General features: G+C 43.9%; 2 protein-coding genes across 3 annotated transcripts; one reads left to right on the top strand and one right to left on the bottom strand.

Moving 5' to 3' along the window:
• Positions 1-3,659: 3,659 nt before the first annotated feature.
• vgll2b (vestigial-like family member 2b) lies at positions 3,660-11,233 on the bottom strand. 2 transcript variants are annotated; one of them, XM_048263339.1, is made up of 4 exons: positions 10,674-10,990; positions 9,693-10,044; positions 5,793-6,239; positions 3,660-4,719 (listed from the first exon to the last, which is right to left on the bottom strand). In XM_048263339.1, exons 1-4 carry the CDS (start codon positions 10,758-10,760, stop codon positions 4,676-4,678), a joined length of 930 nt encoding a protein of 309 aa, XP_048119296.1. In that variant the 5' UTR covers positions 10,761-10,990; the 3' UTR covers positions 3,660-4,675. The 2 variants fall into 2 exon arrangements, with proteins under 2 accessions (XP_048119296.1, XP_048119218.1); XM_048263261.1 differs by having other exon boundaries at positions 3,660-6,239; positions 10,674-11,233.
• A 10,735-nt stretch (positions 11,234-21,968) lies between these two features.
• On the top strand, positions 21,969-26,047 carry taf9 (TAF9 RNA polymerase II, TATA box binding protein (TBP)-associated factor). The gene is made up of 7 exons (XM_048264233.1): positions 21,969-22,085; positions 22,531-22,612; positions 22,728-22,864; positions 23,332-23,466; positions 23,923-24,004; positions 24,809-24,919; positions 25,644-26,047. Exons 1-7 carry the CDS (start codon positions 22,050-22,052, stop codon positions 25,805-25,807), a joined length of 747 nt encoding a protein of 248 aa, XP_048120190.1. The 5' UTR covers positions 21,969-22,049; the 3' UTR covers positions 25,808-26,047.
• The last annotated feature ends 271 nt before the right edge of the window (positions 26,048-26,318 follow it).

Here is a 26,318-nt window from a genome sequence, read left to right as displayed (position 1 = left end):
TATCATAGCGTTCACTGCTATTCAAATATGGACACGGAATATTTAATGCAATCAACGTTATCTTTTATTACGTTTGTTGTCGGCCACAACCACGCCACACAACCTCTTCCTTAACTTCCTCCGAACACCCCCACAGGCAGGGAACACGCGGCGTGTCACCCCAACATTGGCCCAGGATAGCCAGCCCATCAATAACACAATTATACACATTACCATGCCAACCATAGCGTTAACTCAAACACGCTACAGTTAAGGGGTGGACCTCTTGTACAAGCCCTTTGGGCTTCGTTCCCTCCTTGCACCATTGATGTAAATGTGTGCTAAATAAATAAACTAAACTATCTATCAGGGTTACCACGGGTCATGGAATTTCTGGAATATCATGGAATTTTAGAAAGTCTATTCCAGAAATGGAGGGAATTTGTTTAATTGAATAATTATCAAGATTAATTTAATCTTGAATTTCCCCTTGAGGATCAATAAAGTATCTATCTATGTATCTAATTTTTAGGCCATAGTCATGGAATATCAGGGAATTTTGTAGTTTAAAATGTACTTGCCAAAATACATTAATACAAATATATTTCCAAGCAGAATGTGTGTATATCTGGTTATTAGCTTTACTGCTTGCTTGAGTAGCCCAACTGTGTTTATTCAATGTCTGTTTATTCATCTCCCGCTCTAAAAAAGTAAAAGATTCTTGAACGCTACACAGGCGCTCTGAAATTATTGGTCGGTATATTGTACTATTCATTATATAGTCAGTCATGGAAATTCAGTTTTTTTGTCAGCGAAAAGTCATGGAATTTTACATTTGACTTTTTTTTCCAAAAGCATCTTTTGGAAATGGATCTTAATGCCTTAATTAAGAAAATAACAAAAAATCCAACCTTTAAGGACACCAATTTTCTTTGTGAATGAATAATGTATTAAGCATGGGGCTGAAGACTTTTTAGACCCTGAATATATATATGGGTATATAATGCCCAGGGTATGTTTAATATTGGCCAGCCCACAGCTATTCAGCACAGGCCAAGTGCTTTTGGTCATGAGATGCTATACACACACGGACCAGGTGAGGGCAGCACTGCAATAGGCCAACCACACATGAAGCTGAAAGTGTGCATTCAGTTCTGCAGTTCTGTCTCATCATAGCCCATGATTGTAGCCTGGTGAACCCAGACGAATATGTGAGCAGCCATCGGCCTATCGGCTCATTCAAGCCCATTTCTAAATCACCAAAGACCCAGGAATCTGACATGGGGCGGACATTACATGATGAACAACAGAAGAGGTTAGCGGTGCTGTTGAACACTACCAATGGCTGCCCTAATGGCATCAGTGCTAAAGGTACACTACACAGGTTCAGGTATTTTTGGCGACTGTAGAGCTCCACCTAGCATCACTATATAAATTTTACTCTGCCGTTGTAAATCACGACTTATCCCCCCTGTACACAATGAAAATGCTTTTGTTGTGGAGGTGAAGGATTAACAACAGGCAAACACTATCTAAACACTTTGCAAGAGCATAATTTATCACGTTTAATTTTTACTGCTGGTTACACCCAATGGAAATCGGAGATTGGAAGTGACCAAAGCGTCCTCTGATCAATCCCAGCGGAGAGGACAGGCGGCCTGGCGTTGGTCAGTCTACCGTGACGTACCGTGAGTGTTTGGTGCAGTTTCACTCTGCACTTCGTTTTAAAAAGAACTCGACTGTCATATGAACCGCTCCATTGGTGTTTGCTTTAGCTTCATTTCGGCAATAAAAGGAAGCTATGCCATAACATGCACAGGGGAAAATAGTCTTCCTATTTTGGTTACACACATGCAATATAAAATTGTCTCTTGTCAACAGAATGTGTATTTCTGTACTGTCGGATTTATTAGACAGACATGGGAGCAGCTTTGAGGAATCGGATCCCGGGAGCCTCATTCCTGACTTGATGGCCTCACACATGGTTTCCCATCCGAGGAGCCGTTAAACGGCGGGGGAGTCTGCTATGAGTGTCGAGTACTAAAACAGGTGAAGGACTGGCATGGCCACTGCGCTCTTGGAGAGGTGAGGGCAGGAGGAAATATTTTGGAGATGGGCAGCGTGTGAAATTGAACCAGAGAACGTAGCCTGTATCGCCTGCTGGGTGGGGGAAACGAGGCACACCATAAAGAACATGACCGTTTTAACATTCAATCATAATCTGTCCTAAAAGCCTACGTATGTTCAGTGCCTGTTACCAGGGGTACCTATGGGGTCAGGACGATTCTAAAGCCCTGACACGGGCCCCCCAGAGAACACTTGATAATGAGGTCAAAGCTATAAACAAATCATGGTATTAACTAAACATGTTATAAACTAAACAAATCCATGGTTCTGTCATTGTTGGCAAAATTAGCATGATAGCCTACTCTTCCAAGAATAGAAGACTCTCCTGCACTTCTGACAACCTCACACACCTGATACACACTTACCACACTCTTCCCTCCTCTACCTCCCTCCTCTCCTCATCCCTCTCTCCTCTACCTCCCTCCTCTTCCCTCTCCTCTACCTCTCTCCTCTTCCCTCTCCTCTCCCTCTTCTCCTCATCCCTTTCTCCTCTACCTCCCTCCTCTCCTCATCCCTCTCTCCTGTACCTCCCTCTTCTCCTCATCCCTCTCTCCTCAACCTCCCTCCTCTTCCCTCTCCTCCTCCTCATCCCTCTCTCCTCTACCTCCCTCCTCCTCCCTCTCTACCTCCTCTTCTACCACTTCTCCCACCAGTCTTGCACTAGTACTACATGTATGCACTCCCATCCTAGTACTATTGACGAATGCAGTGCTAATTCCTAGCTAGTCACCTCTGCACTGTATCTTAAATGTTAATCCATTACTCTAAGTCGCTTTGGATAAATGCGTCTGACAAATAAATAAATGTAAATGTAATATTGCACTCTCAATGCTTCAGTCTTGCGTATATAGGCTACTTTACTCCTCTATAAATGAGTTGAATATAATAACAGGTTTATTCAGAAAGTCTATTCCAGACATGGAAAGTCAGGGCATTTGATCATTCTTGGGGCAAAGTCATGGCATTTTATTGTAGCATTGAAATTAAACTTAAATTGGTACATTAAACTCTTACCAAATCGTTGTAAAGGAAGGTTTTAAATGCAGTTGTTTACTCAACTCAAAAGAAAGACACGTCCATGTCCAGCAAATCCCAAATTTGCCAAAAGTTTGTTAGGGAATTCCCAAGCTAAATGTATTGTGTCAGAGCCATTCAGAACAATTATGAAATTATTAGAAATATTGCTGTGTGCTGTATTGAAGTACATGTCAATTTTGGCAAAATTGTTACCTCAGTCACATATTTATATTTGCATTGATTTCTTGTCATATTTGCATTGTTCAAAAGTTTTGATGATTATGTCTACAAAATGAATAAATGTAATTTCCACAAGAGCAATAACAAGGGTGCAGTAAGTTCAGAGGAGAAGCCAACACAACAGATTTGTATGTGAGTGATGACATCATGTGCTTTAACCCACAAACTTTCCTTTAAACGTAAAGTGTACCTCTGAGGTTTTATGTAAACCAACATGTCAGAGTCAATTCTGATCTGAAAAATACACCAAAGTGACTCAAGAAACTTCAGTAAATAACCACAACCCAACAATACAGTCAATTGAATGTATGTGTATTTACAATACAAATATTTATTGACAATACAGTCCAAGGTAAACAAGACAAAAAATGCCCTGTAAAAACATTTCAAACCAACGACTGAAAAACACAGTTTAAAAACAGTATCAGAGAAACCTTGTCAAAAATGCGAACCTATGGTATGTGTAGTGTGAGTGGCTCTTAATCCGTTATCAAAACAAGCTTTTCCATCAACCACTTCACTTGAATGAATCTAATCATCTTTAACAGCTGCAAAATGTAACATGTGCATATTTACTAGCTTGTCGCTTTGCTCCTTACATTCTTAAAGGAAACAACGAGGACTAAGCAACAGAGAACACAGTCTTAACCATACGTTGTTGATACACTGGCCTAGTAGTAATCGAGTTTCAGTAAAATACACATAAATATGTATATAAATAAAATATTTTGTTTAAAAAAGAGAAAGGGAGGTCAAACAATGACACACACACACATACACACACACACACACACACACACACATCTGCAGACCGACGGAGCATCCACATCTGTGAAGTGTGTACAGTGTAAGTAAGCACTGCCACCAGGATCGAGGCAGAAATTGAGTCGGTTATCACGGTACGCTTCTGTATCGTCTCTTAACTCCACCAAACAGAAAGTGTCTCTGTTTGGTCTCTGGGTCCAAGTGGATTATGTTGGGGGGGTTGCTGAGCTTCTCTCCTGCACACACACACACACACACACACACACAGGCCAAGTGGAGGAGGTGAAGAAGAGAGGGAGGAATAGAGAGAAAGAGAACGAGAGAGCAAGAGAGTCCAGCGGTCTCCAGGGCTGGCTCCTGCCTCACCCCCCTACCGACCCCCGGTTTATCTCCATGGTGCACACATGCAGAGCTGGAGTGTTGCTGTGGCTTCATGGGGGGGGGGGCAGGCTGAGGAGGGGGGATGAAAGGACACAGCTCTTCAGCAGGACCTGCTCCAAGGCCTAATTGGATCGAGCGAATAGCGGGTCGATGCCACGGCCGGTCGTTAAAACCAGTAGAGCTCCTTGCCTTTCTTCTGGTGCTGGAGGCCTGCGGCGGAACACAGAGACGCACACAATAGAACCCGCCGTGAGGACAAGGGACAGCGGTCGCCATGGCTGCAACCTAATCCAAACACTCAGTCGGGAAGAGGAAACAAAACGCTGTGCTAACGCAACATGATGCTGCTTAGCGTGTTTACATGCTATGGACACGTTTGATTTGTTGACAACGTAATTACATATAGTTAGGGAGAAACTAGGCTGACATTAACCATAGCTGGTTAATATGCCATATATGGTCATAGGGAGAGTCACATTGTAATTATAGAATAATATGTATAATATAAAAAATGATAAATTTGGCTTGGCACATATAAACCCTCAGGACATCGCTTTCTACGCCATCACAGTGTGGGCTATGCATAGTTCAGACTCCAGCCTGATGTGATGGCAAGTGTGAGTATCACATACACTACATAAGGAGAAGAGGTGATGAGTTCAAAATATTATTTAAGATGTCTTTACACCTGATCCTCACAAGCTGAGAAATAAAACAAATTTTCTAGCTTTACAATATGCACAGATTTGATGTGCATACTCATTCATAATTGTAAGGATAAGGATCTTATTTGGGGACACTCAAAGCTATGTTCTCCTATCTATCACAGAATCCAACTGCGATACTTGAGAAAGTATACTGTGTGTAAATTGTAAAGACTCCCAATAGTATCATATTGTGCTAGTATTGTACTGATACCTCTTTGGCAATTCAGACAACTAACACATTTCTAAAAATAATTCCTGAAACCTAAATGACCTATCTGTGATCATTGACATTTCTTTTGACATTGACAGTTCATGAAATAGCAAAAGTTGGTTAGACTCTATAGGCTAGTTTCCCATACATGGTTTAAGCCTAGTCCTAGACTAAAAGCATTTTTTATCCAATTTGCTTTTTTCCGTTGGCGTTTCCCCTCACTCTCAGACTAGGACTAGGACTACAGGACTAGGCTTAGTACGTGTACAGGAAACCGGCCTGATTTGTCCTCACAGCAACAATGAAACTGTTGTGGTGCGCCTCTGCGGCGGCTCTCGTCTTGCGCCAGGGGACGTCGCTCTCACCTGGGTCCATGTTTAGGGCGAGCGTCTGGGCCACGTCGCCGCCGCCGGGCAGCAGGCCCGGCCACGTGGGCGTGTGCTCCAGCTTGCCCACCTCGTAGTGGCCGGGGAGCGGGCCCAGGTGCGGCGGCGGTCGCACGGCGGGCATGAGCAGGGGCCCGTAGTGCGCCTCCAGGCCCGGCGCCGAGTACAGTTCGTGGAGGGCCCGCGGCGGCCCGTACGCCTGGCTCTGCGAGTAGCTCCAGGAGTCGGAGGGACCGTGGGCGTGCGGGTGCGGGTGCGCGTGGCCGTGAGCGTGAGGGTGAGGAAGGCCGGGGTGCAGGGCGCTGTGAGCGTAGGGGTCCATGGAGTAGGGGGACACCCCGGGGTCACAGTGACCTCGACCGGACGCAGAGGGGTAGTTACTGTCCCAGAACGACGGGGGGAAACTGCGCCGGTTGATTGGAGAAGCTGGAGAGAGAGAAGACATGAGGTAACGTTGCAACAGGAAGCAGAGATGGTGAAGCACAGGGCTAGACAAGAGCTTCTTCACAGCATGCAGATAGAATAAATCAACACCATTTGATGAAATGAATCATTACATAAATGGAACCATGGCACAGATAAAAAAAATTGAGGTACATAAATGCTTTATACACATCAGAAGAACTTTATACACATCAAGAACATTGCACTTGCTGCAAGGTGAGAACAAAGGATCTGGTTTCATATGACCTTAAATTCACACCAACCTCCAAAAATTCACAACATTCTCATCGCTGCTCCCACTTTTCCTGTGTTACATTGGCCTGGGTGGCTGGAATTGGGAGGGAAGTGATTTGGAGGGAGAGCCTCAGTAATGTTGTAAGTCTAAGCCTCTTTTATGACCTGGCGGGCAGGGGATGTCAGCCATAGTTCTACCGTCAGGACATTTATTCTGCATCCCAGAAACGGTGCAAATCTCCACGTGAGGTGCTACAGGGGTTTTAGTGTGTGTTACACTATGGTCACCAGACATGAAGTGATTTATTATATAGTTGGTTATGCATCGGGATATGCTATCTAACTATGTTTATGGGTTATTATTTCCACTATTCATGATTAAATAGCTATTTATATTATTTTGCATATTGTCTAATTTTGTATTTACCTGCAAGCTGCCTATAAGTAATTATCTCGGCAAATAAATAGTACTACTACTGTTTTTTGTAATGAAATTAAACTGTTGGTCCTGCACATACAACATTTTAGATGATTATGTGGTCCCAAATGAATAAATGTAATTTCCACAAGGCCGATTACAAGGGCACACTCAGTCATCAGGCACATGGCCTGACCCCTCTAGCAATGCGCCCATGCCATTCCAGATGATGCTATAACTACGCAGGCCAACACAAGCAGCGTATGTATCCCACAGACTTTTTCCACCATGCTGTTCAATCGTTTACGATAAATGCTGAAAATATTATCTGGGTCAAAGTGACTTTTACAAGACGCATCTGATGCCAGCTTGCGGTTCGGGTATCAGGACGGTCCCATAAAAATGGCAACAACATGTAGGATCAGAAGAGCTTGCAGCGTATCGCTCTTACGGGGGTTTTGTTTTTAGATACCAGCCGAATCACCTTAGTGACAGCCCGTATTTAAAAAGCCGGAGCACAGAATACCTTCTTGCTTAACATGTCTGTGAGCAACAGCACTCTATTCCAGCTATGCAGTCACACACACGGACATGTCACCTCACACGCAAATACGCCCAAACCTATATGCCTGCATAACCTATACGCCCAAACCTATATGCCTGCATAACCTATTTGCCCAAACCTATATGCCTGCATAACCTGCCCGTACTCATGGGCACATATCTTGCTGTAATAAAAAGGCTAATTGAGACATGTGCTACTATTCTCAAAAAGGGTTCTGTAGGTAAAAACCTGTCAAGGCACACAAGCCTTTATGCTGCAGATTAAGCATGTTCATTTTATGTAAATCTGATTGATGTCATTTTACTGTAAGAATACAAATAAATGTTGTATTTGTTTCTTATTTATTGCTTTAAAGATGGTGCTACATGCAGTATGTAAATATTTTTACGAAATGCATATTCTGTTTGCTGTCGACTGGATTTGGCGTGGCTGTGCCGAAAGCATTCATAGAAGACATGGAGGTCACGGTATCACAAGACATCACGTGACTGACTCCAGGCCAAATCATATGGAGCCTGCTTCCTTCCAGAGCCATTACCACACAGCAACAAAATAACACACACACACACACAATGCAGAGGGGGGCTGAAGGTTTTGTGTTGGAAGAAACAGAGGGAGAGAGTGAGAGGAAGAGAATGAGTGAGAGAGAGTAGAAGGGTAAAGGGATATAAAAGAATTAATGAGGACAGATATAGATAGACAGAAATACAGACAGACAGACAGATAGATAGACAGACAGATAGATAGATAGATAGATAGACAGACAGATAGATAGATAGATAGATAAACATACAGGCAGACAGATAGATACATAGATAGACAGAAATGCATGAGGTGTGAGTGAAAAAGTGAGGAAGGAGAAGAGAGAGGAGGGAGGTGTGGAGAGAGAGGAGGAAGGAGAAGAGAGAGAGGAGGGAGGTGTGGAGAGAGAGGAGGAAGGAGAAGAGAGAGAGGAGGGAGGTGCGGAGAGGCTCATCAGCGCGTCCGGCCTATATAAGGCAGCAGCGGCAGCAGCTTCAACCTGAACACAGCGTGCCCTAAATCACTTGTTGTGGTGACATGTCTCACTCTTGTGTCAGATCTGCAATGCCACAACTCCTACACACACACACACACACCACTGCCCTCCCTGAATCCTACCCCCCACACACACACACACACACACACACCACTGCCCTCCCTGAAGCCGAAGCCCCACCTGTTGTGTTCTTTGCCCCCCTGCTTCCCCCCTGTGGAATGGCTGCAGGCTGTTTTATGTTTTTAGCCGTTACTTTTATATTTAGCCTATTCCACTGAAAAAAAAGGCCCCGTGATGCTCCCTCAAATCAAACAGCAGAGAGGAAAGGGGGGGGGGCAATAAATCAGCCCTCCAGGATTGTGGGGACGCGAGGTAGAGTGTGTGTGTGTGTTGGGGGTATTTGAACGTGATACACCCACGCGCCTCTGCACTTACAACCACGTATAAACATAGTATCTGTTGGAGGGCAGGAAGTGAGTCTGCCTGCTCAATGAAGATGTCATCGGAGAGAGAGAGAGAGAGAGAGAGAATGAGATTTCTTACACTGGCGACATTTTTCATTCATTCACTTGGAGTGGCCATGCATCACGCCATTCCCTTTATCAGAAAAGCAAGCCATGACAGCTTAACTGATTTATGATTTATGATGTGCAAGGCCCAGATGTCAGAGTGTAGAGCTGATATCGGGATGGTGTATGCCAATCGATGGACTATATCTGTGCACTAACCAATCTTTCATTGGCACTCTAATCCAGCCTCTGAACCAGTATTAACAAATCTGACCAAGTTGCTACCATTCCAGCAACTTGGTCAGTCTTTTTTCTGTCTTTTTTTCTACCAAATATAGTAATGTTATTGCGTATATAAACACCATCTTTTTCTGCTCCATCTCTGCATATTATTGACAGAATGTAATAGTGTTGTTGTTTACATATTATCTATGTAATAGTGTTGTTGTTTACATATCTACAGCATGTAATAGTGTTGTTGTTTACATACAGTATTGTCTACAGCTGTATTGTAATAGTAATGTAATAGTCTTGTCGTTTACAGTTGTATGTCAGGCTGAAAGGAAGCATGCAGCATAACCTACTCATATGTCTCCACTGGAAAAACTGTCCCTCTTCCCATTGGCTCAGATGTTTTCACCTGTCCTGCAAATCTGCCCTGTTCACCTGTCCACCTGTGCCTGAGCCTCACCTGTGCCTGTGTCTGCTGTCCTGCGCTTGCTCTCGCCCTCCATGTAGGAGCTGAGTGCCCGGGAGAAGTGCTCGTCCACCACGCTGCTGATGTCTCCCTGGTAGTAGGTGAAGAGGACGCAGCGGGAGTTCAGGTACTCCGCCTCGGGCGACTCCTGCTTCTCCTTGGGGCCATCATCGGCTGGCGATGTGGCCGCCGTGTACGAGGAGGAAGAGGAGGAGGACTGCGGTAGCGGCGCGGCGGGGGCGGAGGCAGCGGCCGCCCCAGAGGTGCTGTCCGTGCACTGCGACGAGCCCACGCTCTCCATGAACTCCCGCGTGCGAGGAGAAGGGCTTCTCACTCCAACTGGAGCCTGAACAGAGAGCCAGACAGAGAGAGAGAAACACACAGTTGTCAGGAGTGATGAAATGGACTCTCTCTGTCTCTCACAGACACACACACACACACACTCTGTCACACACACATGCACAGACTTGGAGGAAGTGATTAGTGGACAGTTGTCAGGAGATAACTGTAGCTTCTATGTGGATCTTTGCATGTGTGTGTGTGTGTGTTTGTCAATCTCTCTTTCTCTGTCTTTTTATGTGTGCATGTGTGTGTGTGTAGGCTACATTTAAATACAATAAGCAAAGAGAGTATATGCACATGGCTATACATATGTGAGTAACTTTTATCTTACCTCTACCTTAGTGTGAATGCATGAATATATGCACCTAGTGATATGTGTTTGGGTGACCTGTGTATTGCACCTCTAATTGCTTGCAACTTTGCTGTTTGTATTGCATTTAATACAGCCTATTTTAAAAAGCTAAAATGTACAGTGCAATTAATACACTAATCCGTGTTCCAAATAATGATATAATGTCCTCTCAGACATGCTGGCTCAGGTTTTAACATAGCAATATAAAAACGGGTTAAGTTACTGCTCAAACAGTTTTTTTCCCGAAACACACTGATATTTAATATAAATTACAATCATACCGGCAAACTGCTGATGAAAGCGGAGGCAGCTGGCGCGTACGGTGTGTAATGTCCATAAGCTGGGTACATAACATCCAAACAACTCATGATCCCCTCTGTCCACTCCCTCGGGCTTCGAGTGCCGCGCTCGCTCGTGTTAAAGAAGTAAACGAGCGCGGGACAACATTCCGGTTGCAGCCGAGCGCCAGAGTTCGGTCAATCAGTGCGCCACGAACAAGGGCGCTGATCGGAGTCACCAGTGCGCGCAACGACAGCTGCGCACGGCAGACAGTGAGTGAGGTTTATAGTGGAGAATGACAAACAAGATTGTTCTCTACATGTCAACCCCTCCCACCCCTCCGAGCGCGGAGACTCCCTCGGACACATCTCCAGCACGTGCACATAACCGTGGCCGCATACCGTGGAGTTCTGCGTGTAAGCCTACACTACACATCGTTTTGTTCTCCGTATGCACTTATGTGTATTACTCTTAATAGACGTGAAATAATCCACCTTAGGAATCATGCACTATAATGCACATTAGCCTACTTGCATTTACAAGACATAGAATGTTTCTTCCACCACGCTTCACACATGCTGGTGTCCATTTCCTGCTCTCATATTTAAGAGGAAAGATATCTCAGTGATGTTGTTCAGCGGTTCCACACATTTTTGGTAAATATTTCCGTTTGAGAAGTCAAAGCCTGATTTCAAATATGTGAAGCTAGTGGGAACATCCCTGCACTGACAGGAGTAAAGTCATTTACCTCTTGGGTGGATTCTCAGTGTGGCACATATGTGTGAGCTGCACACTACATACCCTGGCCACACTAGCACTAGAGGGGAGAGAGAGACTCTACACAGATCCATGGCTAGTGATTATCCAGAGGTTATACATGAAAACCCTTAACAGTGCTACAAAACATTGTTTATCTTCCTGGATAAGCTGCATTCTGAGGACGTTTACAGCCAGTCACAGTTCTCACTACAGATTAGAGGCTTGTGAGACAGAATGCTCACTATGAAGACGGACTCTTGGGTTTTGCGAGGCCGTGCTTGGCCAGCATGCCACTCTTTTTGACAGACACTCTAGAACGGCAGATAGAATTGTGTAGAATATTTGCAGAATTCCATCCACTGGTGTCATATGATGTGGAATGTCTCTGATGTCTGGTTTGTGGCCTAGCACGGAGGATGTTAGCTTGGACTACACTGGCCAGAGAACAGCCCAAGTTTCTCTCAGGATAAATAGATTCTCAGGAGCAGAAGAGAGTAAAGGATTACCACTTATGTTTTTGCATACATTTTGTCTGGATTGGTGTGTAGTGGTTTACTAGTTTATATGTCTGGATTGCTGTGTAGTTTGTTGGGTCACTGGTGAGAACTGGTGTGTTGGACTGCCTACGTGAAAAAAGGTGGTAGTGTGTGTGTGTGTATATGTGTGAGTGTGCGTGTCTGTATGTGTGTTTGTGTGTGACTGTGTGTGTGTGTGAGAGAGTGTGGGTGTGTGTGTGTGTGTGTGTATGTGTGTGAGTGTGCATGTGTGTGTGTATGTTTGTGAGTGTGTGTGTGAGAGAGAGAGAGAGAGTGTGTGGGTGAGTGTGTGTGTGTGAGAGAGAGACAGAGAGAGAGTGTGTGGGTGAGTGTGTGTGTGTGTGTGTGAGAGAGAGACAGAGAGAGAGTGTGTGGGTGAGTGTGTGTGTGTGTGTTAGAGCAGCAGGAGGGGTGGTGGTGGTGGAGTGATGCAATACTTTAGAGCTCCCAGTTGCAGCGTGAGGGACAGCTGGGCCTGACGAAACAGACGAGTGTGTGTGTGTGTGTGACAGAGACGAGTGTACAACAGACACCATGACCACATGCTCTGGCTACCACTATTAATGACCATGACCCCCCACACACACCTCTAACTATCTCTCTATTTCACTCTCTCATTCTCTTACTCCCCCTCTCTCATTTTCTCTCCTTTCCTCTCTCTCTCTCTCTCACTCTCTTTCAGTCCTCCCCAGCAACACACACCAAGTCCTCCCCTTCCACTCGCTCTGTAGGAATTTGTGTCCAGTAATATTTCTTGGCCAGAGAAAGGACATATGCTTGTGCACTTGTTTATGAGCTCGCTGCTGGCGCTGTATGTAGCTACAGGTCAGTCTATCAGACAGGCCAGACTGAGCATGTGACTGAAGCCGGTCACGGAGTGTTCCGGTCGCGGAGTGTTCCGATCACAGAGCGTCTGCTGCAACAATCAGCTTCCGATATGATCATATGGAACTGGCTGCACCAGATGAGACAGAATTACACCAGTCCTCTAAAATGATTTTTACGCTCCGAGAATGGAGTGCTTCACTATTGCACCTGGTGTAGCCCGGCTCTATCACTGTCTGGCGGTGAAAGGCTGCAACTGCACACACATGACCCCTGAGTCCCTGATTCTGCACATGGCACACAGTGACCAAACTAGGGAAGGCAGGACAGAGGAAGGGGACTAGGCAGTTCCCCAGCTGGACAAGAGCGGCGGGCTAGGAGACAGCAAGATTAAAATAAGTCTCCCTCTCTCTCTCTCCCTCTTACACATTCTCTCCCTGTGACTCTCTCTCTTTCTTTACTTTTTATCCTCCTGCGTGTGTGTGTTTGTGTACAGTATGTATGTTTACGTGCATGCATCTGCGTGTCTTTGAGTGTATGAGTGTGTGTGTGTGTGTTTGAGTGAGAATGTGTGTGTGTGTTCATTTGTGCTTTTGCTATTTGTGAATCTGAGAGCCACTGTGTGTATTTGTGTACTCACAAGCTGAGAATAAACAAAGGTTACATCATTGCCTGGTGATGACCTCTCACATCTCACCTCGAAGTCCATCCCCCTGCCAGCCCTCCCGCTCCTCCCCTCCCCCCGTCTCTGTACGAGAACGGACCGGAGGCCTCCGACCAGGAGAACCATAGGGGCTGGTTCCCTGGTTAAATCTGCTTACTTCCAGCAATACACTTTGATGCAGTGCGCTGTGTGAATTATGTACTGACTAGCATAGCATGTGAACTATGTACTGGCTAGCATAGCATGTGAACTACTGACTAGCATAGCATGTGAATTTCAACAGGGTAGTGTCGTCTCAAATCGAACACCAACTCCGTGCACTAAGCGGGAATGACGATCGCAAAATCTAAACAGAGCGTTGCTGGTGTCTTCTATTCAACAACAACATAGTTGCACTTTGTCAAAACATGAACAGTTTAATGTTGTATTTTGCTTGTACATATGCTGTTCCAGATTTCTAAACGGCCATTATCAAGAGTTGGATAACGATTATCAAAAGTTTGAAAATGGTCCCTCCCCTTGACTTACGTAGCCAAGATGGTCAACGTTGAGGGCGAGGGTGTGTGTTCATTTGTGCTTTTGCTATTTGCTACATGTCACACTCAACTTTTTTAATGTTATGAGTATGTGCAGCGTAGGCTACTTTCTGTTCCCATTGGTTTTAGCATGACCGCACTTATGCAGTGATAGTCCCATGACTATTAGCAGTGATAGTCCCATGACTATTATGCAGTGATAGTCCCAGACTAAAAAAGAACTTCAATCTAGATCTCCACTGAGAAATATCTGTTAGTCTAGACTTAGTCCATGTCTGGGAAACTGGCCATCTCAAAGTCCATCGCAAGTGGTACTGTATATAAGACTGCTCTTTCGAAATGTCTTGCCACTGATAATGTGATAACTCTTAGATACTGTAGCTGAACACACAGACAGACGAGACAAATGCCATAAAAACTGCGCCAAGCAAACACAAGCACGACATGGGAAGTTGAGTTGTTGTAGAAGCATTTTAATTTATGTTTGTCTGCTCTTGTTATTTTTGGTGCTCTCATAACAAATGACATACGACTAAGACCATCTTGTCTGTGTACCTCTCCACACTGCATCTGTCATCGTGTCCTCGTGACACGACCAGGACTCCTTCAGCGACTCCAAATGGCGAAAAGCCTTGGCCTAAAACATCCCTTCCTCCATTATGTCTGTAGTCTCCTACGCATGGAGGGGGTCAGCTTTGTTGTGTATCCTGTTCGGGTTTAGCACAAGACAAACGTAGCGAAGCGCTTCATGTGAGGCGCACTGCTCCATGCTACTGTCCGAAACCGTCTGACCATCCACCAAGACGACCTCACTAGCCTGCTAGCCTGCTGCTAATGAAACCATCTGACCAGGCTAGAGACACCACCCACCCAGACGGCCTCACTAGCCTGCTGCTAATGATGCTGCTGCTCACTAGCCTGCTGCAAAAACACCCGCCCCTATTTGATTGTTGAGCTGCCAATAAGCCTGAACTGCCAACACCACCCGATAGCTTTACAGTAGCCCTACCACTCAGTCAGCTTCTTAATGCTACATCGTTTTACATATGCTGCTGTGTGTTACACACTCAATAAACATGAAACATCTACTCTACCCAGGCAGCTAATTGTCAAATCACTTCGGAGCACCAGAAGATGGGCTAAACTGTCAATTCAATCTGTCAAGTCAAGTCAACTTTATTTATATAGTGCATTTCATACACAGAGGTCATTCAATGTGCTTTACATAAATAAAAGCAAACAGGAATAGCTAATAAAAGCATAGACGGGCAATAGTCAAAGAATAGGCTAGTTTAAAAAGTAAAGAATAAAAAAATGATCTGATCAACCTTCTCAATCCAACAGTTGCCGTTTGCACAGCCCAGATTTAGCATACAACAGCCAGGCTACTCTGTGATTAGCTTTGTATCCTGTCAACATCACCTAAGAACGCTATCAACAAGTCTGAACGGTCTACACCAAGCCATCAGCCAGGCAGTTGCAGGGACCAAACTAACCCAACTACCCAACCAGTCTGCTGAGCCACACAATTGGGTAACCTTAAAACCTCAACACCAAATGTGCCTACAGGTATTAAAGCCAACCAACCTAGAATATCTCCAACAACCCATCCACCTATGTTAGATCCAGCATCCCAGAGCTGTCTACACCTCCCAACCAGCTACCTCACCAAAACTCCCCATATACTACTCCATCCAACTACTCCAGCCTGTTACATCAGGCATCAAACAACTTTTATTACAACTATTATTTTTAACTAATGTGTTCATATACTGGATGTCACGTTAGACAAAAACATCTGCCTAACACCATCAACATAAACACCATCCACAACTTATTGTCTGTCCATTTTTACCACCCAACTGGAGTAGTCATGCTTCTTCACGACTCCAGTCGTCTGAGTAGAAAACAGCTGACATTACACAGGTGTTAGTGTTAGTGCTGGGAGGGTCACGGAGGAGCTGGTCTGAGGCTTGCCCTGTGTGTGCAACAGAAACAGGAGACATTAAGCATTACTCACCCAGCAGTGGTCTCTTCACAGGTGTGTGTGTGTGTGTGTGTGTGTGTGTGTGTGTGTGTGCTCATCATGAATAAACATACCAGGACCAAAAGAGAGCACAAGACATTGTCTGAATTTGTGCATCCTTACACAGTGCCTTACCTCCAAAACATGACTTTGATATGAAATCTTAGTACTGTCTTTATTTTTGAAGGACTGCACTAAACAAGATTACACAGAATATGGCTGCATGTACTATAGACTTGTAGTTAGATATTAATTGGTGTTTTAAAAAAGACTGGCAATATAATTTAAATGTGATGAAGTGGTGAATGTTTCGTAATGTCATACCTTCACTGAATGGGGACATTCATTCCAAGAACTTACTGGTGGCTCACAAAGTCACTTAAAAGCCAAAGACTTCATTCTGGCTCTATCTTGACAGTATTCAGCTGAGGGAGGTTCAGAGGTTATGTTGGCCACTGCTCATCATCTCCCCCTCAGGAGACATTCCTCAGCTCCTTCCATGAATATTCAAGCACCCCTGCTTCAGCCCCATGGACAGTTCTCAACCGGTCACAAAACGTCTGAGACTGGACATCTAAGATAACATGGAGAAGAAAAAGAAAAGACTTCAAGAACAAGAAAAGGTGAAGTGGCAGCATTTTGACCCCTGATCACATCCACTGACCACATCCACTGACCACATCCACTGATCAAATGCACTGATCACATCCACTGACCACATCCACTGATCACATCCACTGACCACATCCACTGATCAAATCCACTGATCAAATCCACTGATCACATCCACTGATCAAATGCACTGATCACATCCACTGATCACATCCACTGATCACATCCACTGATCAAATCCACTGATCAAATCCACTGATCACATCCACTGATCAAATCCACTGATCACATCCACTGATCACATCCACTGATCAAATCCACTGATCAAATGCACTGATCAAATCCAAATCCACTGATCAAATGCACTGATCAAATGCACTGATCAAATCCACTGATCAAATCCACTGATCAAATGCACTGATCAAATCCACTGATCAAATCCACTGATCAAATCCACTGATCTGATCAAATCCACTGATCAAATCCACTGATCTGATCAAATCCACTGATCAAATGTACTGATCAAATCCACTGATCAAATGCACTGATCAAATCCACTGATCAAATGCACTGATCAAATCCACTGATCAAATCCACTGATCAAATGCACTGATCAAATCCACTGATCAAATCCACTGATCAAATGCTCCTTGACAAGAAAACAAATGCATTGTGGATCATTCAGGGTAGATACAAATGTCCACACCTGAACAGTTCCCTGATTCAAAGACGTAATTGCATTCAGAATATATTGTACCAATTTCAATCTGAACCCAAAATGAATACTGTACAGTGCTGTCCAGAGTTTAACCACATACAAGCCACATGTTAACTTGGTCAATATGCTATCCATACTGAAGTTCTTCCTCTGTCTGTGTTTAAGGCACATTATGAAACAGTGTGGCAATGGATAGCTTCAAAAGGAGTTTTTGAGCATTTACAGTACTTATCATTTAAAAACAAAAGGTGCAGCAATCAAATACTATCAGTCTCTCACAATCAATTTCACTATTTCCAAAAATAATTGAGAATCTTAATATATTTCTTGACACTGACTCTAATGCAGTCAGATAGAAAAGAACCAATGCCAGAGATACTTGCAGCGTTCTGAACAGAGCACTGGAGACATTTGTACCCCAAATGGCTTCCCTGTAATCTGAATAGGACATGCGGAGCTGAGCAGAGCATTGGAGACGTTCCCTGTAATCTGAATAGGAGACAGGCAGAGCTGTGCATAGCATTGCACAACATTTGTATATACCATTTCACTTTCCGATCCTAGCTAGGTTTTGACCTTCTGATTGTGCACCAGCCAAAACACTACCCTTTAACTGCACAGTGTGGGCGAGATGTGTGAATAAACTACAAACTTGCTTAGAGGATGACAGAGACCCCTCTTTGCCCCGGTGCCTGTTTATTAAAAGCTAACCCTCTCAAATGGGCAGAATGCGACTTGACGGCATCCCAGAGGTAGCTTACGGGTGCCACATTCCCCGTGTCACACTGCAGAGACTTTCAACATTGTAGACAGACAGCTGATGTCACCCAGTCTGGGATGGGGGTGTGTGCTGCGGGGGGATTGTCACCCCCACATCAAACATTGTTGGCCACGATGCTTTTGGGTTTGGGTAGGGTGTTGTGGGGGATCTGGGGGTATTTGTGTGTGTGTGTGTTGGGGCCGGGTAGGGTATTGTGGGGGTACTTGTGTGTGTGTTGTTGGGGGGGGGGTCTCCTCAGTGTGTGCTTACTGGTATATTACCGGTACGTCCCGCGAGACCGAAGAGGAGGGTAATTCAGGAGGCGGGTGGGGGCTGCCTTGCTCGGCGCTCCGAGCTGCCATGTCACATGGTCAAAGAGTGGTGATTTACAAGTGATCCAGTTCCACATCAACCACATGGCGAGAGGACCTCAGAATGCCAGGCATGAGAGTGAGGTCACCGCTGCCTCGTTCACACAACCACGGGGGGAAAGTGGGGTGATCAGGGGGGGTCAAGCCCAGAGGAGAGGGCTCGGTCCCTTGGTCCTTGGTGCTCAGAGCGGCCGGGTTGGGTTGGCTCTGCTTGTTTGACCCATCTGTGTGTGATAATAGCCCCACCGCTCAAAACTGCACGACAATGGCGGTTAAAAGGAGAAGTGCGACCAAGGTTAGCGGTGCGGGGAGGCCCAGTGAAACATGAGCAACTCAGCATGGGGCTGATCACAAGAAGGTCCGCCAGAGACATAAATAGGAGTGATGAGAGAGTGATGCATGGAGAGAGGGAGAGAGAGAACGAGACAGAGAAAAGGAGAAGTTGGTTGAGCAGAAAAGTAAAGAGATACAGTAGGGCACGAAAGTGACTGGATTGATCCCCAGGGGAAATGCAAGGGAAAGACGGACTCTTTCAGCTGCAGTGCTTTGCAAGTACACAGAGTGCTGGACATGACACGACTGAGCAGACCTGTAAACACACAGGGAGAGAACAGGAGAGAAGAGGAAGCTGGGACACGACAGAAGTGATGGTGCTGTGTGTGTGTGTGTGTGTGTGTTGCTATGAGTGTGTGTGTGTGCGTGTGTGTATGTGTGTGTGCGTGTGTGTATGTGTGTGTGCGTGTGTGTATGCGTGCGTGTGTGTGTGTGTGTGTGTGCGTATGTGTGTTGCTATGAGTGTCCTGTCCTGAGAGAAGCAGAGGTCTCGTCTGCCGTCGGAGCCCGAGTCGCTGGTTGGGTCCTGATTTACTCAGCGGTGACATCATGGAGACCGCAGCTATTTTTATTGGCTGGTAAGCAGCCCGACTGCACCTTTGCTGCTCTCCAGCAGCCTTGACCAAACCCAAAAATAAAACATCAAAAACACAACACTATCAACGACAGTTGCAAAGTACTGGCAGCCTCTGTACATTCAAACTATTTCCGATGTACAAATGCAAAATGGACTTCTGCCACTTTTTTAGAGATTTAGGATAATTATTCAAATAATGCAACCAACCACGTGACATCACTGCTCGGTACAGAGAATATCCCTCTCTGCATGGAGGCTTGTTTTTTTTTTTGCCCACTGCAGGTCATTAATATGAACATGTTTCATCGTTGTTTTCTTTTCCATGTCATGCGTTAGGGCTCTGAGCGAGCACTGGCCCTGGCAGCTGAGAGAGGTAACGTCATCCTGGGGCTATCTCTGTGTGGCCCACACTGGCCGGTCCAGATGATCAGATAAATATAAGGTCCACCTGTTGGAGCAGCCTCATGATCCGCACAGTCCTCCAATGCTCCAGAACACCCTACCCCGCTCCACTCTGTGCATAGGGACGAGAGGGGAGGTGGGGGTATGTGCTGTTCTTCCTGGCCCTCTGCCCATCAGTCTCAAGTGCTTGTCACACGTTGTTTTAAAAGAGTCACTTACCACCAAACAGATGATGTCACCATGCGTGTGTGCTCTTCATACAATTACGACAAATTAACTCTTGGAAACAAAAGCAAACACAGGCAGCAGTAATCTGAGTGCATTATTTATGCAAGGCCAGACTGAAAGTATGACTGCTGGTAAAGGTTATAAAAATACATTTAAATATCGACACAATCCCATTGACCTATCCACTTTGGTGCGCTAACAATGACTTGATTAGCTACTTAGCGTTAACAGGCTACTGTCCAACACAGCTACCCATTATAAAAGGCTTTCTTTTTGTTCACCTGTGTTAGTGTGGCGACAGAGCGAGGTAGTGTATGCATTGCACACAGTAAACTGATGCGCTAATTATGGGGGCAGGAGCCTCTAAAGGACATAATGAGGCCCTGGACACAATGGTCAGAGACGGGAACGGAGATCACATAATGCCCCCGGGACACAGGCCCTAATGAGGCTGGCCGAACCTTTTCAGACTTGGTTTTATACATTAGCTTTTTATTGTAAAGCTATGTTTTGTGATGATAATGACTCTTCTGCTTGTTGATGGTGCTAAAGATGGCGGTGAATGGCGATGATGATGATGAAGTACATGATGTTGCGAGTGGTGGTGGCCAGAATTCAAAATTCAATTCATTATTAACAATATTATTCTTATTCTTATTATTACTTCCCATTATACAGCCCTGTAAGAGAGATTAAGCTGGATACCTTGTCTAAGCAGGGCTGATTTTTCTTTAGGTGTTGAGTGTTGGCTTCTTGACAGGTTGCTAAAGTATGCTGGAGGCACCATGTGAGTTATGCAGCCCTGAGTAAGTGACTTACTGCTATCTATATTTCACATTTCAGGCTTTCTGCGAATACACAGGATGAGTTTATTTTTGCGCCCTGACATCATACTTCACAGAGCATTTTTACATATTTGGATCAGATCTGTTTGTCAGTGATGTTCAGGGAACATTTCCAAAGTTACAAATGTATAGCCAGAATGTGAGACACACACACACACACACACACACACACACACACACACACACCAGACCTCTCCCCAATGCACTAGGCTACTCTATGTGAGACAGGATTGATATGAGACCATCTAGTGGTTGAGTAGAGATACAGTGACATACATATGTAAGCTACATAGAATGTTCAAAAATCATAAGCCAGAATTTAAATATTTAAATTAAATAACAATATCATGATGCCATTTTTTACAGTAGGTCTAGTCACAGACACTCCCTCAAACCCTCAATCTATTTGTTTAAAATACTTTTGACTATGTGAGGGAACGCAAAACAAATTGCGAGGGAACACAAACGTATTGCAAGGGAACGCAATTGGGTCTTTAAAAATAAATCCCCACCTCTGAAAAGATAATTCCCACCATAGTCCTGTAGCTCCGTAGTGTGAAAGATGAAGGGGAAATTGAAACAAACGTTTAGGCCAATCTGAGACTGAGAATCTTTCCCTGCACACATTCCAGCAATAGCCATCCTCAGCTTGGGCAAATTAATTTCCTCATGGTTGAGTTTTATGAGGTTGCTTATAGTCAGTTTTTTTTTTTCTAGGCTATTATAGGCTAGGACTTACCTGCAGGGGCGTTTCCAATGCATACCCTCAGGCCAACTATGTTGACAGACAGGAATATAGGCTACAGATGTGAGGATAATTTCTACAAAAATAACGAAACACATTGTTAAAAATACGGCATTAAATAGGCCTAGGCTTACCTATACCGAACTTGTAGATTTTGACACTTTAGCCTACACTGGCCACTCTATTTCTTTGCTTATTAATCTACAATACACAAAAATAAATGTAGATGGCCTGGCTGAGTTACAAATCAGTTTGCATATTTCTGACAACTGACATATTTCTAAATTAAATTAATGTCGTTAGTAAATGGTCGTCAGCTCGTCATAGGCCCACCAGAGGCAACTGACTGCTCAGTGCGCGCTCGTACGAACAGCTCAGTACGGAAGTCGACAAATGAAAACAACAGCGCGGGGCTGATGGGAAGAGTGGTGGGAAGTAAAAATGGCGTCTCCGAAAACTATACCTAAAGATGCACAGGTAAGATACGCTTTAATTCATTAGCTTTACATTAATGATGGAGAACATATCAATTCCAGCAGTAGTTCTACATTATGCAGCAATATGTGTTGTATGCATTTGTACTACTCTAAATATTGATCCGCCAGTAATGTGTATATAGCGATCTATGCTAACTATTAGCCATTGTTATCGTAGTAATCATTAAAAAATATAGCCCATATGTAGCGTGCACAATAGTGGTATGGATAGGTAACATCCTTCGACGTATTCATCTTATTTGCATTGCTTCATTAATCTGTAGTGAATGCATTTGGCCTGTAAAGTTAACAAGCTAGCACCTAGCTTACATAATTAGCCTACCACATTGACGTCGGTGGGAACATGTCACTGCCGATGATGGGCTACTTCAAGTCATCGTTTATGCGTTCCATGTAGATAACCTTGCATTTCCCCCCCGTTTAAGGTTATGGTTCAAATTTTGAAAGACATGGGGATCACGGAGTACGAACCTAGAGTTATCAATCAGATGCTGGAATTCACATACAGTAAGTGAAGTGTTGTGTGATCAGGAATTACTTACGTTGGGGTTGCAGTCGTAACTATTCTAACATATTATGTATTGCTTTTGTATAACATATGGCGTTTTATGCTCTCAACCAGGATATGTAACCACCATCATAGATGACGCCAAAATATATGCCACACATGCGAAGAAATCTAATGTCGACGCCGATGATATCAGGCTAGCCATCCAATGTCGGATGGACCAGTCTTTCACATCCCCTCCTCCACGAGATGTATGTAACATATTTCATCAAGGTCAAAGTTACCATAGAATCATTGCATACTGTATTTTGGTTTAAAACATCTGATATAGCTGAACTCCAGAAACAATGTCATTGCATATTGTATTTTAGGTTAACATCTGATATAGCTGAACTCAAGAAACAATGTTGGAAGGGCTCTACTTTACTTTGCTGTCTATCACTGTTTATTCTGCAGTATACTGTAGATACATATATTACTGTACTGCACTGACAATTCTAAATATCACCAGAGATAGATAAAAGAGAAAATATAACTATACATACACAACTGTTCAATTCAACACAATAAACAGCTGCCAAACACCACAAGGTCACTGTCAGCATGTTGTGTCCTCCTCTGTGTTGGTCAGGATAGGGAGATGACTTCAGTCTGTGTAATCTGTACATCATTAACCAGCATGTTTCATCTCTTTGAATCACGCTTTCTCCCTGACTAGTTCCTCCTTGAGATTGCTCGGCAGAAGAACCAGACTCCTCTCCCGCTCATTAAGCCGTACACGGGGCCACGGCTTCCCCCTGACCGTTACTGTCTGACTGCACCAAACTACAGACTCAAGTCCCTACAGAAGAAAGTAAGTCAAGGCACACAGTGTGTTCTGCCCTTCAGGCAATAACATTCTTTTTTTATACACAGACTTTTATGTCAAACGTCAAAAGAAAAGTCTGTATAAAAATAAAAGTTGTGAGTGGACTTGGATAATAATAATAATAGCTTTATTGTCCACAAGAGTGGATATTTGTCTTTGACTCCACAGCTGGGTTTCTAAAATACAGACACAATAAATACAACAAACAAGTAACACAATCACCCTTAAAAACAACACTTTCACAACAGACCTTAGTTCTTAGTTCTGCGTCAGGGTTGATGGTGAGTCACTGACACTGAATGTAGATTTGGCCTGTAGAAGCTTTTCTGACCACTAAGTTATTGCATTCTATGCAAGTTATGTTTTTGAAGCAAATTATTCCAATGCACTTGTAAGGAAAGAACATCTAACGTTGGTATTATTTTAATCTCTGTGGTGTAGGTGACGTCCTCAGCCGGGAGAATCACAGTCCCACGTTTGAGTGTCGGAGCAGTGTCCAGCCGACCGAGCACTCCCACTCTTGGTGAGAGATACTTTACATTACGTGCTTTAGTTTAGGGCTGCACGATTTGGGGGAAATATCTCATAGTGATTTTTCTGACAGATTTTGCGATATGATTTTTGAAAGTCAATCTATTGATTTAGTTCAATATATCAAATGTCTCTCTAAGTTGTACCACTTCTGATTGGTGAGCATGCCTAGTGGATGAGAACCACAGCACTCCTGATTGACTGTGAAGCTCACCAATCAGAAGTTTCACAGTCAAGGAGGATGAAATGAATATAAAAGCCATAAATGTGACAGATTAACTGTGCGATTATTTGTAGCTTTTGCGATTAGATAATTGCGTTGGTTCATATTGCGATTGCGATAACTGTGCAGACCTACTTTAGTTCCTAACTCATGTGTCTTGACTGCCCTGCCCATTCAAAGAGGACCAACTACTACAGGTAATGACAGATGGGGCAACTCTTTCAAGAATGTTGCCGGGCAGTCACGTAATCGGTTCCATGTTCTCTGATTGGATGATCGTGACAATTTGCTTCCCAATGATTCCAGTTCTCCAGATACAAATCTGTCATCCAGTATGAATTGGAATATGCTTGAACACCATGGCTCAGGAACACTATTCAAAAGATTACCTTGTGTATCATAAACGTACCAACACACTGGCGACACAGTGCTTCTCATCAGATGGCCACAAGTGAAAAGCTTGCTGCTCCGTCCTTTATTGCTGTTGAGACGCCAGCTGCAGCTGCAGTGTGTTTGACCAGAGTGCATTTCTCTCCCGTCTGTGTGTGGTGTGGTGTGGTGTGGTGTCACCAGGTACGCCCTCTGTCCAGACGGTGGCCTCCAAAATGGGGACGCCGGTGTCATTAACTGGCCAACGTTTTACCGTTCAGATCCCCTCCTCACAGGCATCAACTGTGAAGTCAGGTAGGCACCAGTGGGCACACAAGGGGACTAACTTAAAGCATTGGTTGCCATTTTAAGAAGATTAGCTTCTATAAGTCAACTGGGAGGCTAAGGTGCTAATCCATTGCTAATGCACTCAAATGTGTAAGATGCTGCCCTCCCTGTGGGCCAGTTCTGCTGGCGATGGATATAACTTAAGGCTCTTGAGGATTCATGCGTTGATTTTGATGATTGGGAAAGTTCAACCCACATGATAGATAGATAGATAGATAGATAGATAGATGTTCAGATAGATACTTTATTGATCCCCAAGGGGAAATTCAAGGGTCTCGGTAGCATACAGACATCACACACAACATGCACTTACAGCAGAAAGAGTAAATATAAGTATATACAAATAACAAAACTCCACTGTACAATAGACACAGTAGAAGATAAGAAAAGCTAAAATACTAAATATACTATATAAATTAAATAAAAAAAATCCACAGTGTGCTTAAGGATGATCAGCATGAGGCGCTTGCAGTGACAGGCCTGGACTGGGCCTGTAATACTGTGTGCATGGTAAGGTGCAAAAAGTAGTCCAACAGTAGTCCAACATGTTGCAACATTTAAGTGTCTATAGATATAATTGATGATCCAGGGGAAACAAAAGTAGAACAGGGGTTGAGCCCCCTTTGCTATCTCAAAATCAGTTGATCTTACATATTGTTTTTTTTTTTTTGTTTGTTTTTCTCCTATGCAGCCACCCCATCCACACCAACAGTTCAGAATGTCCTCATTAACCCGTCAATCATAGGCTCCAAGAACATCCTCATCACAACGAATATGGTGTCCCAGAATTCAGCAGCAGAATCGGGCTCCCTGAAGAGGAAGCACGAAGATGATGATGACTACGACGCCCTTTGACCTCATAGATAGTGAAGTCTAAGTGTTCTGAAAGCAGAAAAAGTTTTGTACATGGTTTCTTAAAATATGGCCGTCTTTAGTCCTTCAAATGTTGAAAATGATCCTGTTGAAATGGAAATGGAAATGTATTGTTGGTTATTATTTCGTCAGATCCCAATCACTGAGTGAGGTTATGAACACATCATCTTCACCCATTTTCTTTTCTTTTCTGTTTATATAAATAAATTTTGGGAAAAAATACTTTTGGATGCTCATTATTTTAAAATGTCTCATTGAATTAACCTTTTGTCATATGCACACAATGTTTGTCATTTTTGGGTTTTGTCCAAATCTCGCAAGACATGACTAAATTACATGGATTAAGTCAGTGAAATGTAAACAGAAGAATTTTCTACCAGTATTTGTTTTTTTATTTATTCACATTTTTGTCAGTGATTTTTATTTTGACTGCATAAATATAAGAGTGTACAACAGTTTATGCACTGTAAAAATTAGAACTTGCATTTTTTCA

Source organism: Alosa alosa, chromosome 1 (genome assembly GCF_017589495.1).
Source record: "Alosa alosa isolate M-15738 ecotype Scorff River chromosome 1, AALO_Geno_1.1, whole genome shotgun sequence".
Lineage (NCBI taxonomy): Eukaryota > Metazoa > Chordata > Actinopteri > Clupeiformes > Clupeidae > Alosa > Alosa alosa.
The sequence above is the reverse complement of the archived record's forward strand: the minus strand, read 5'-3'. Positions and strand labels throughout refer to the sequence as shown.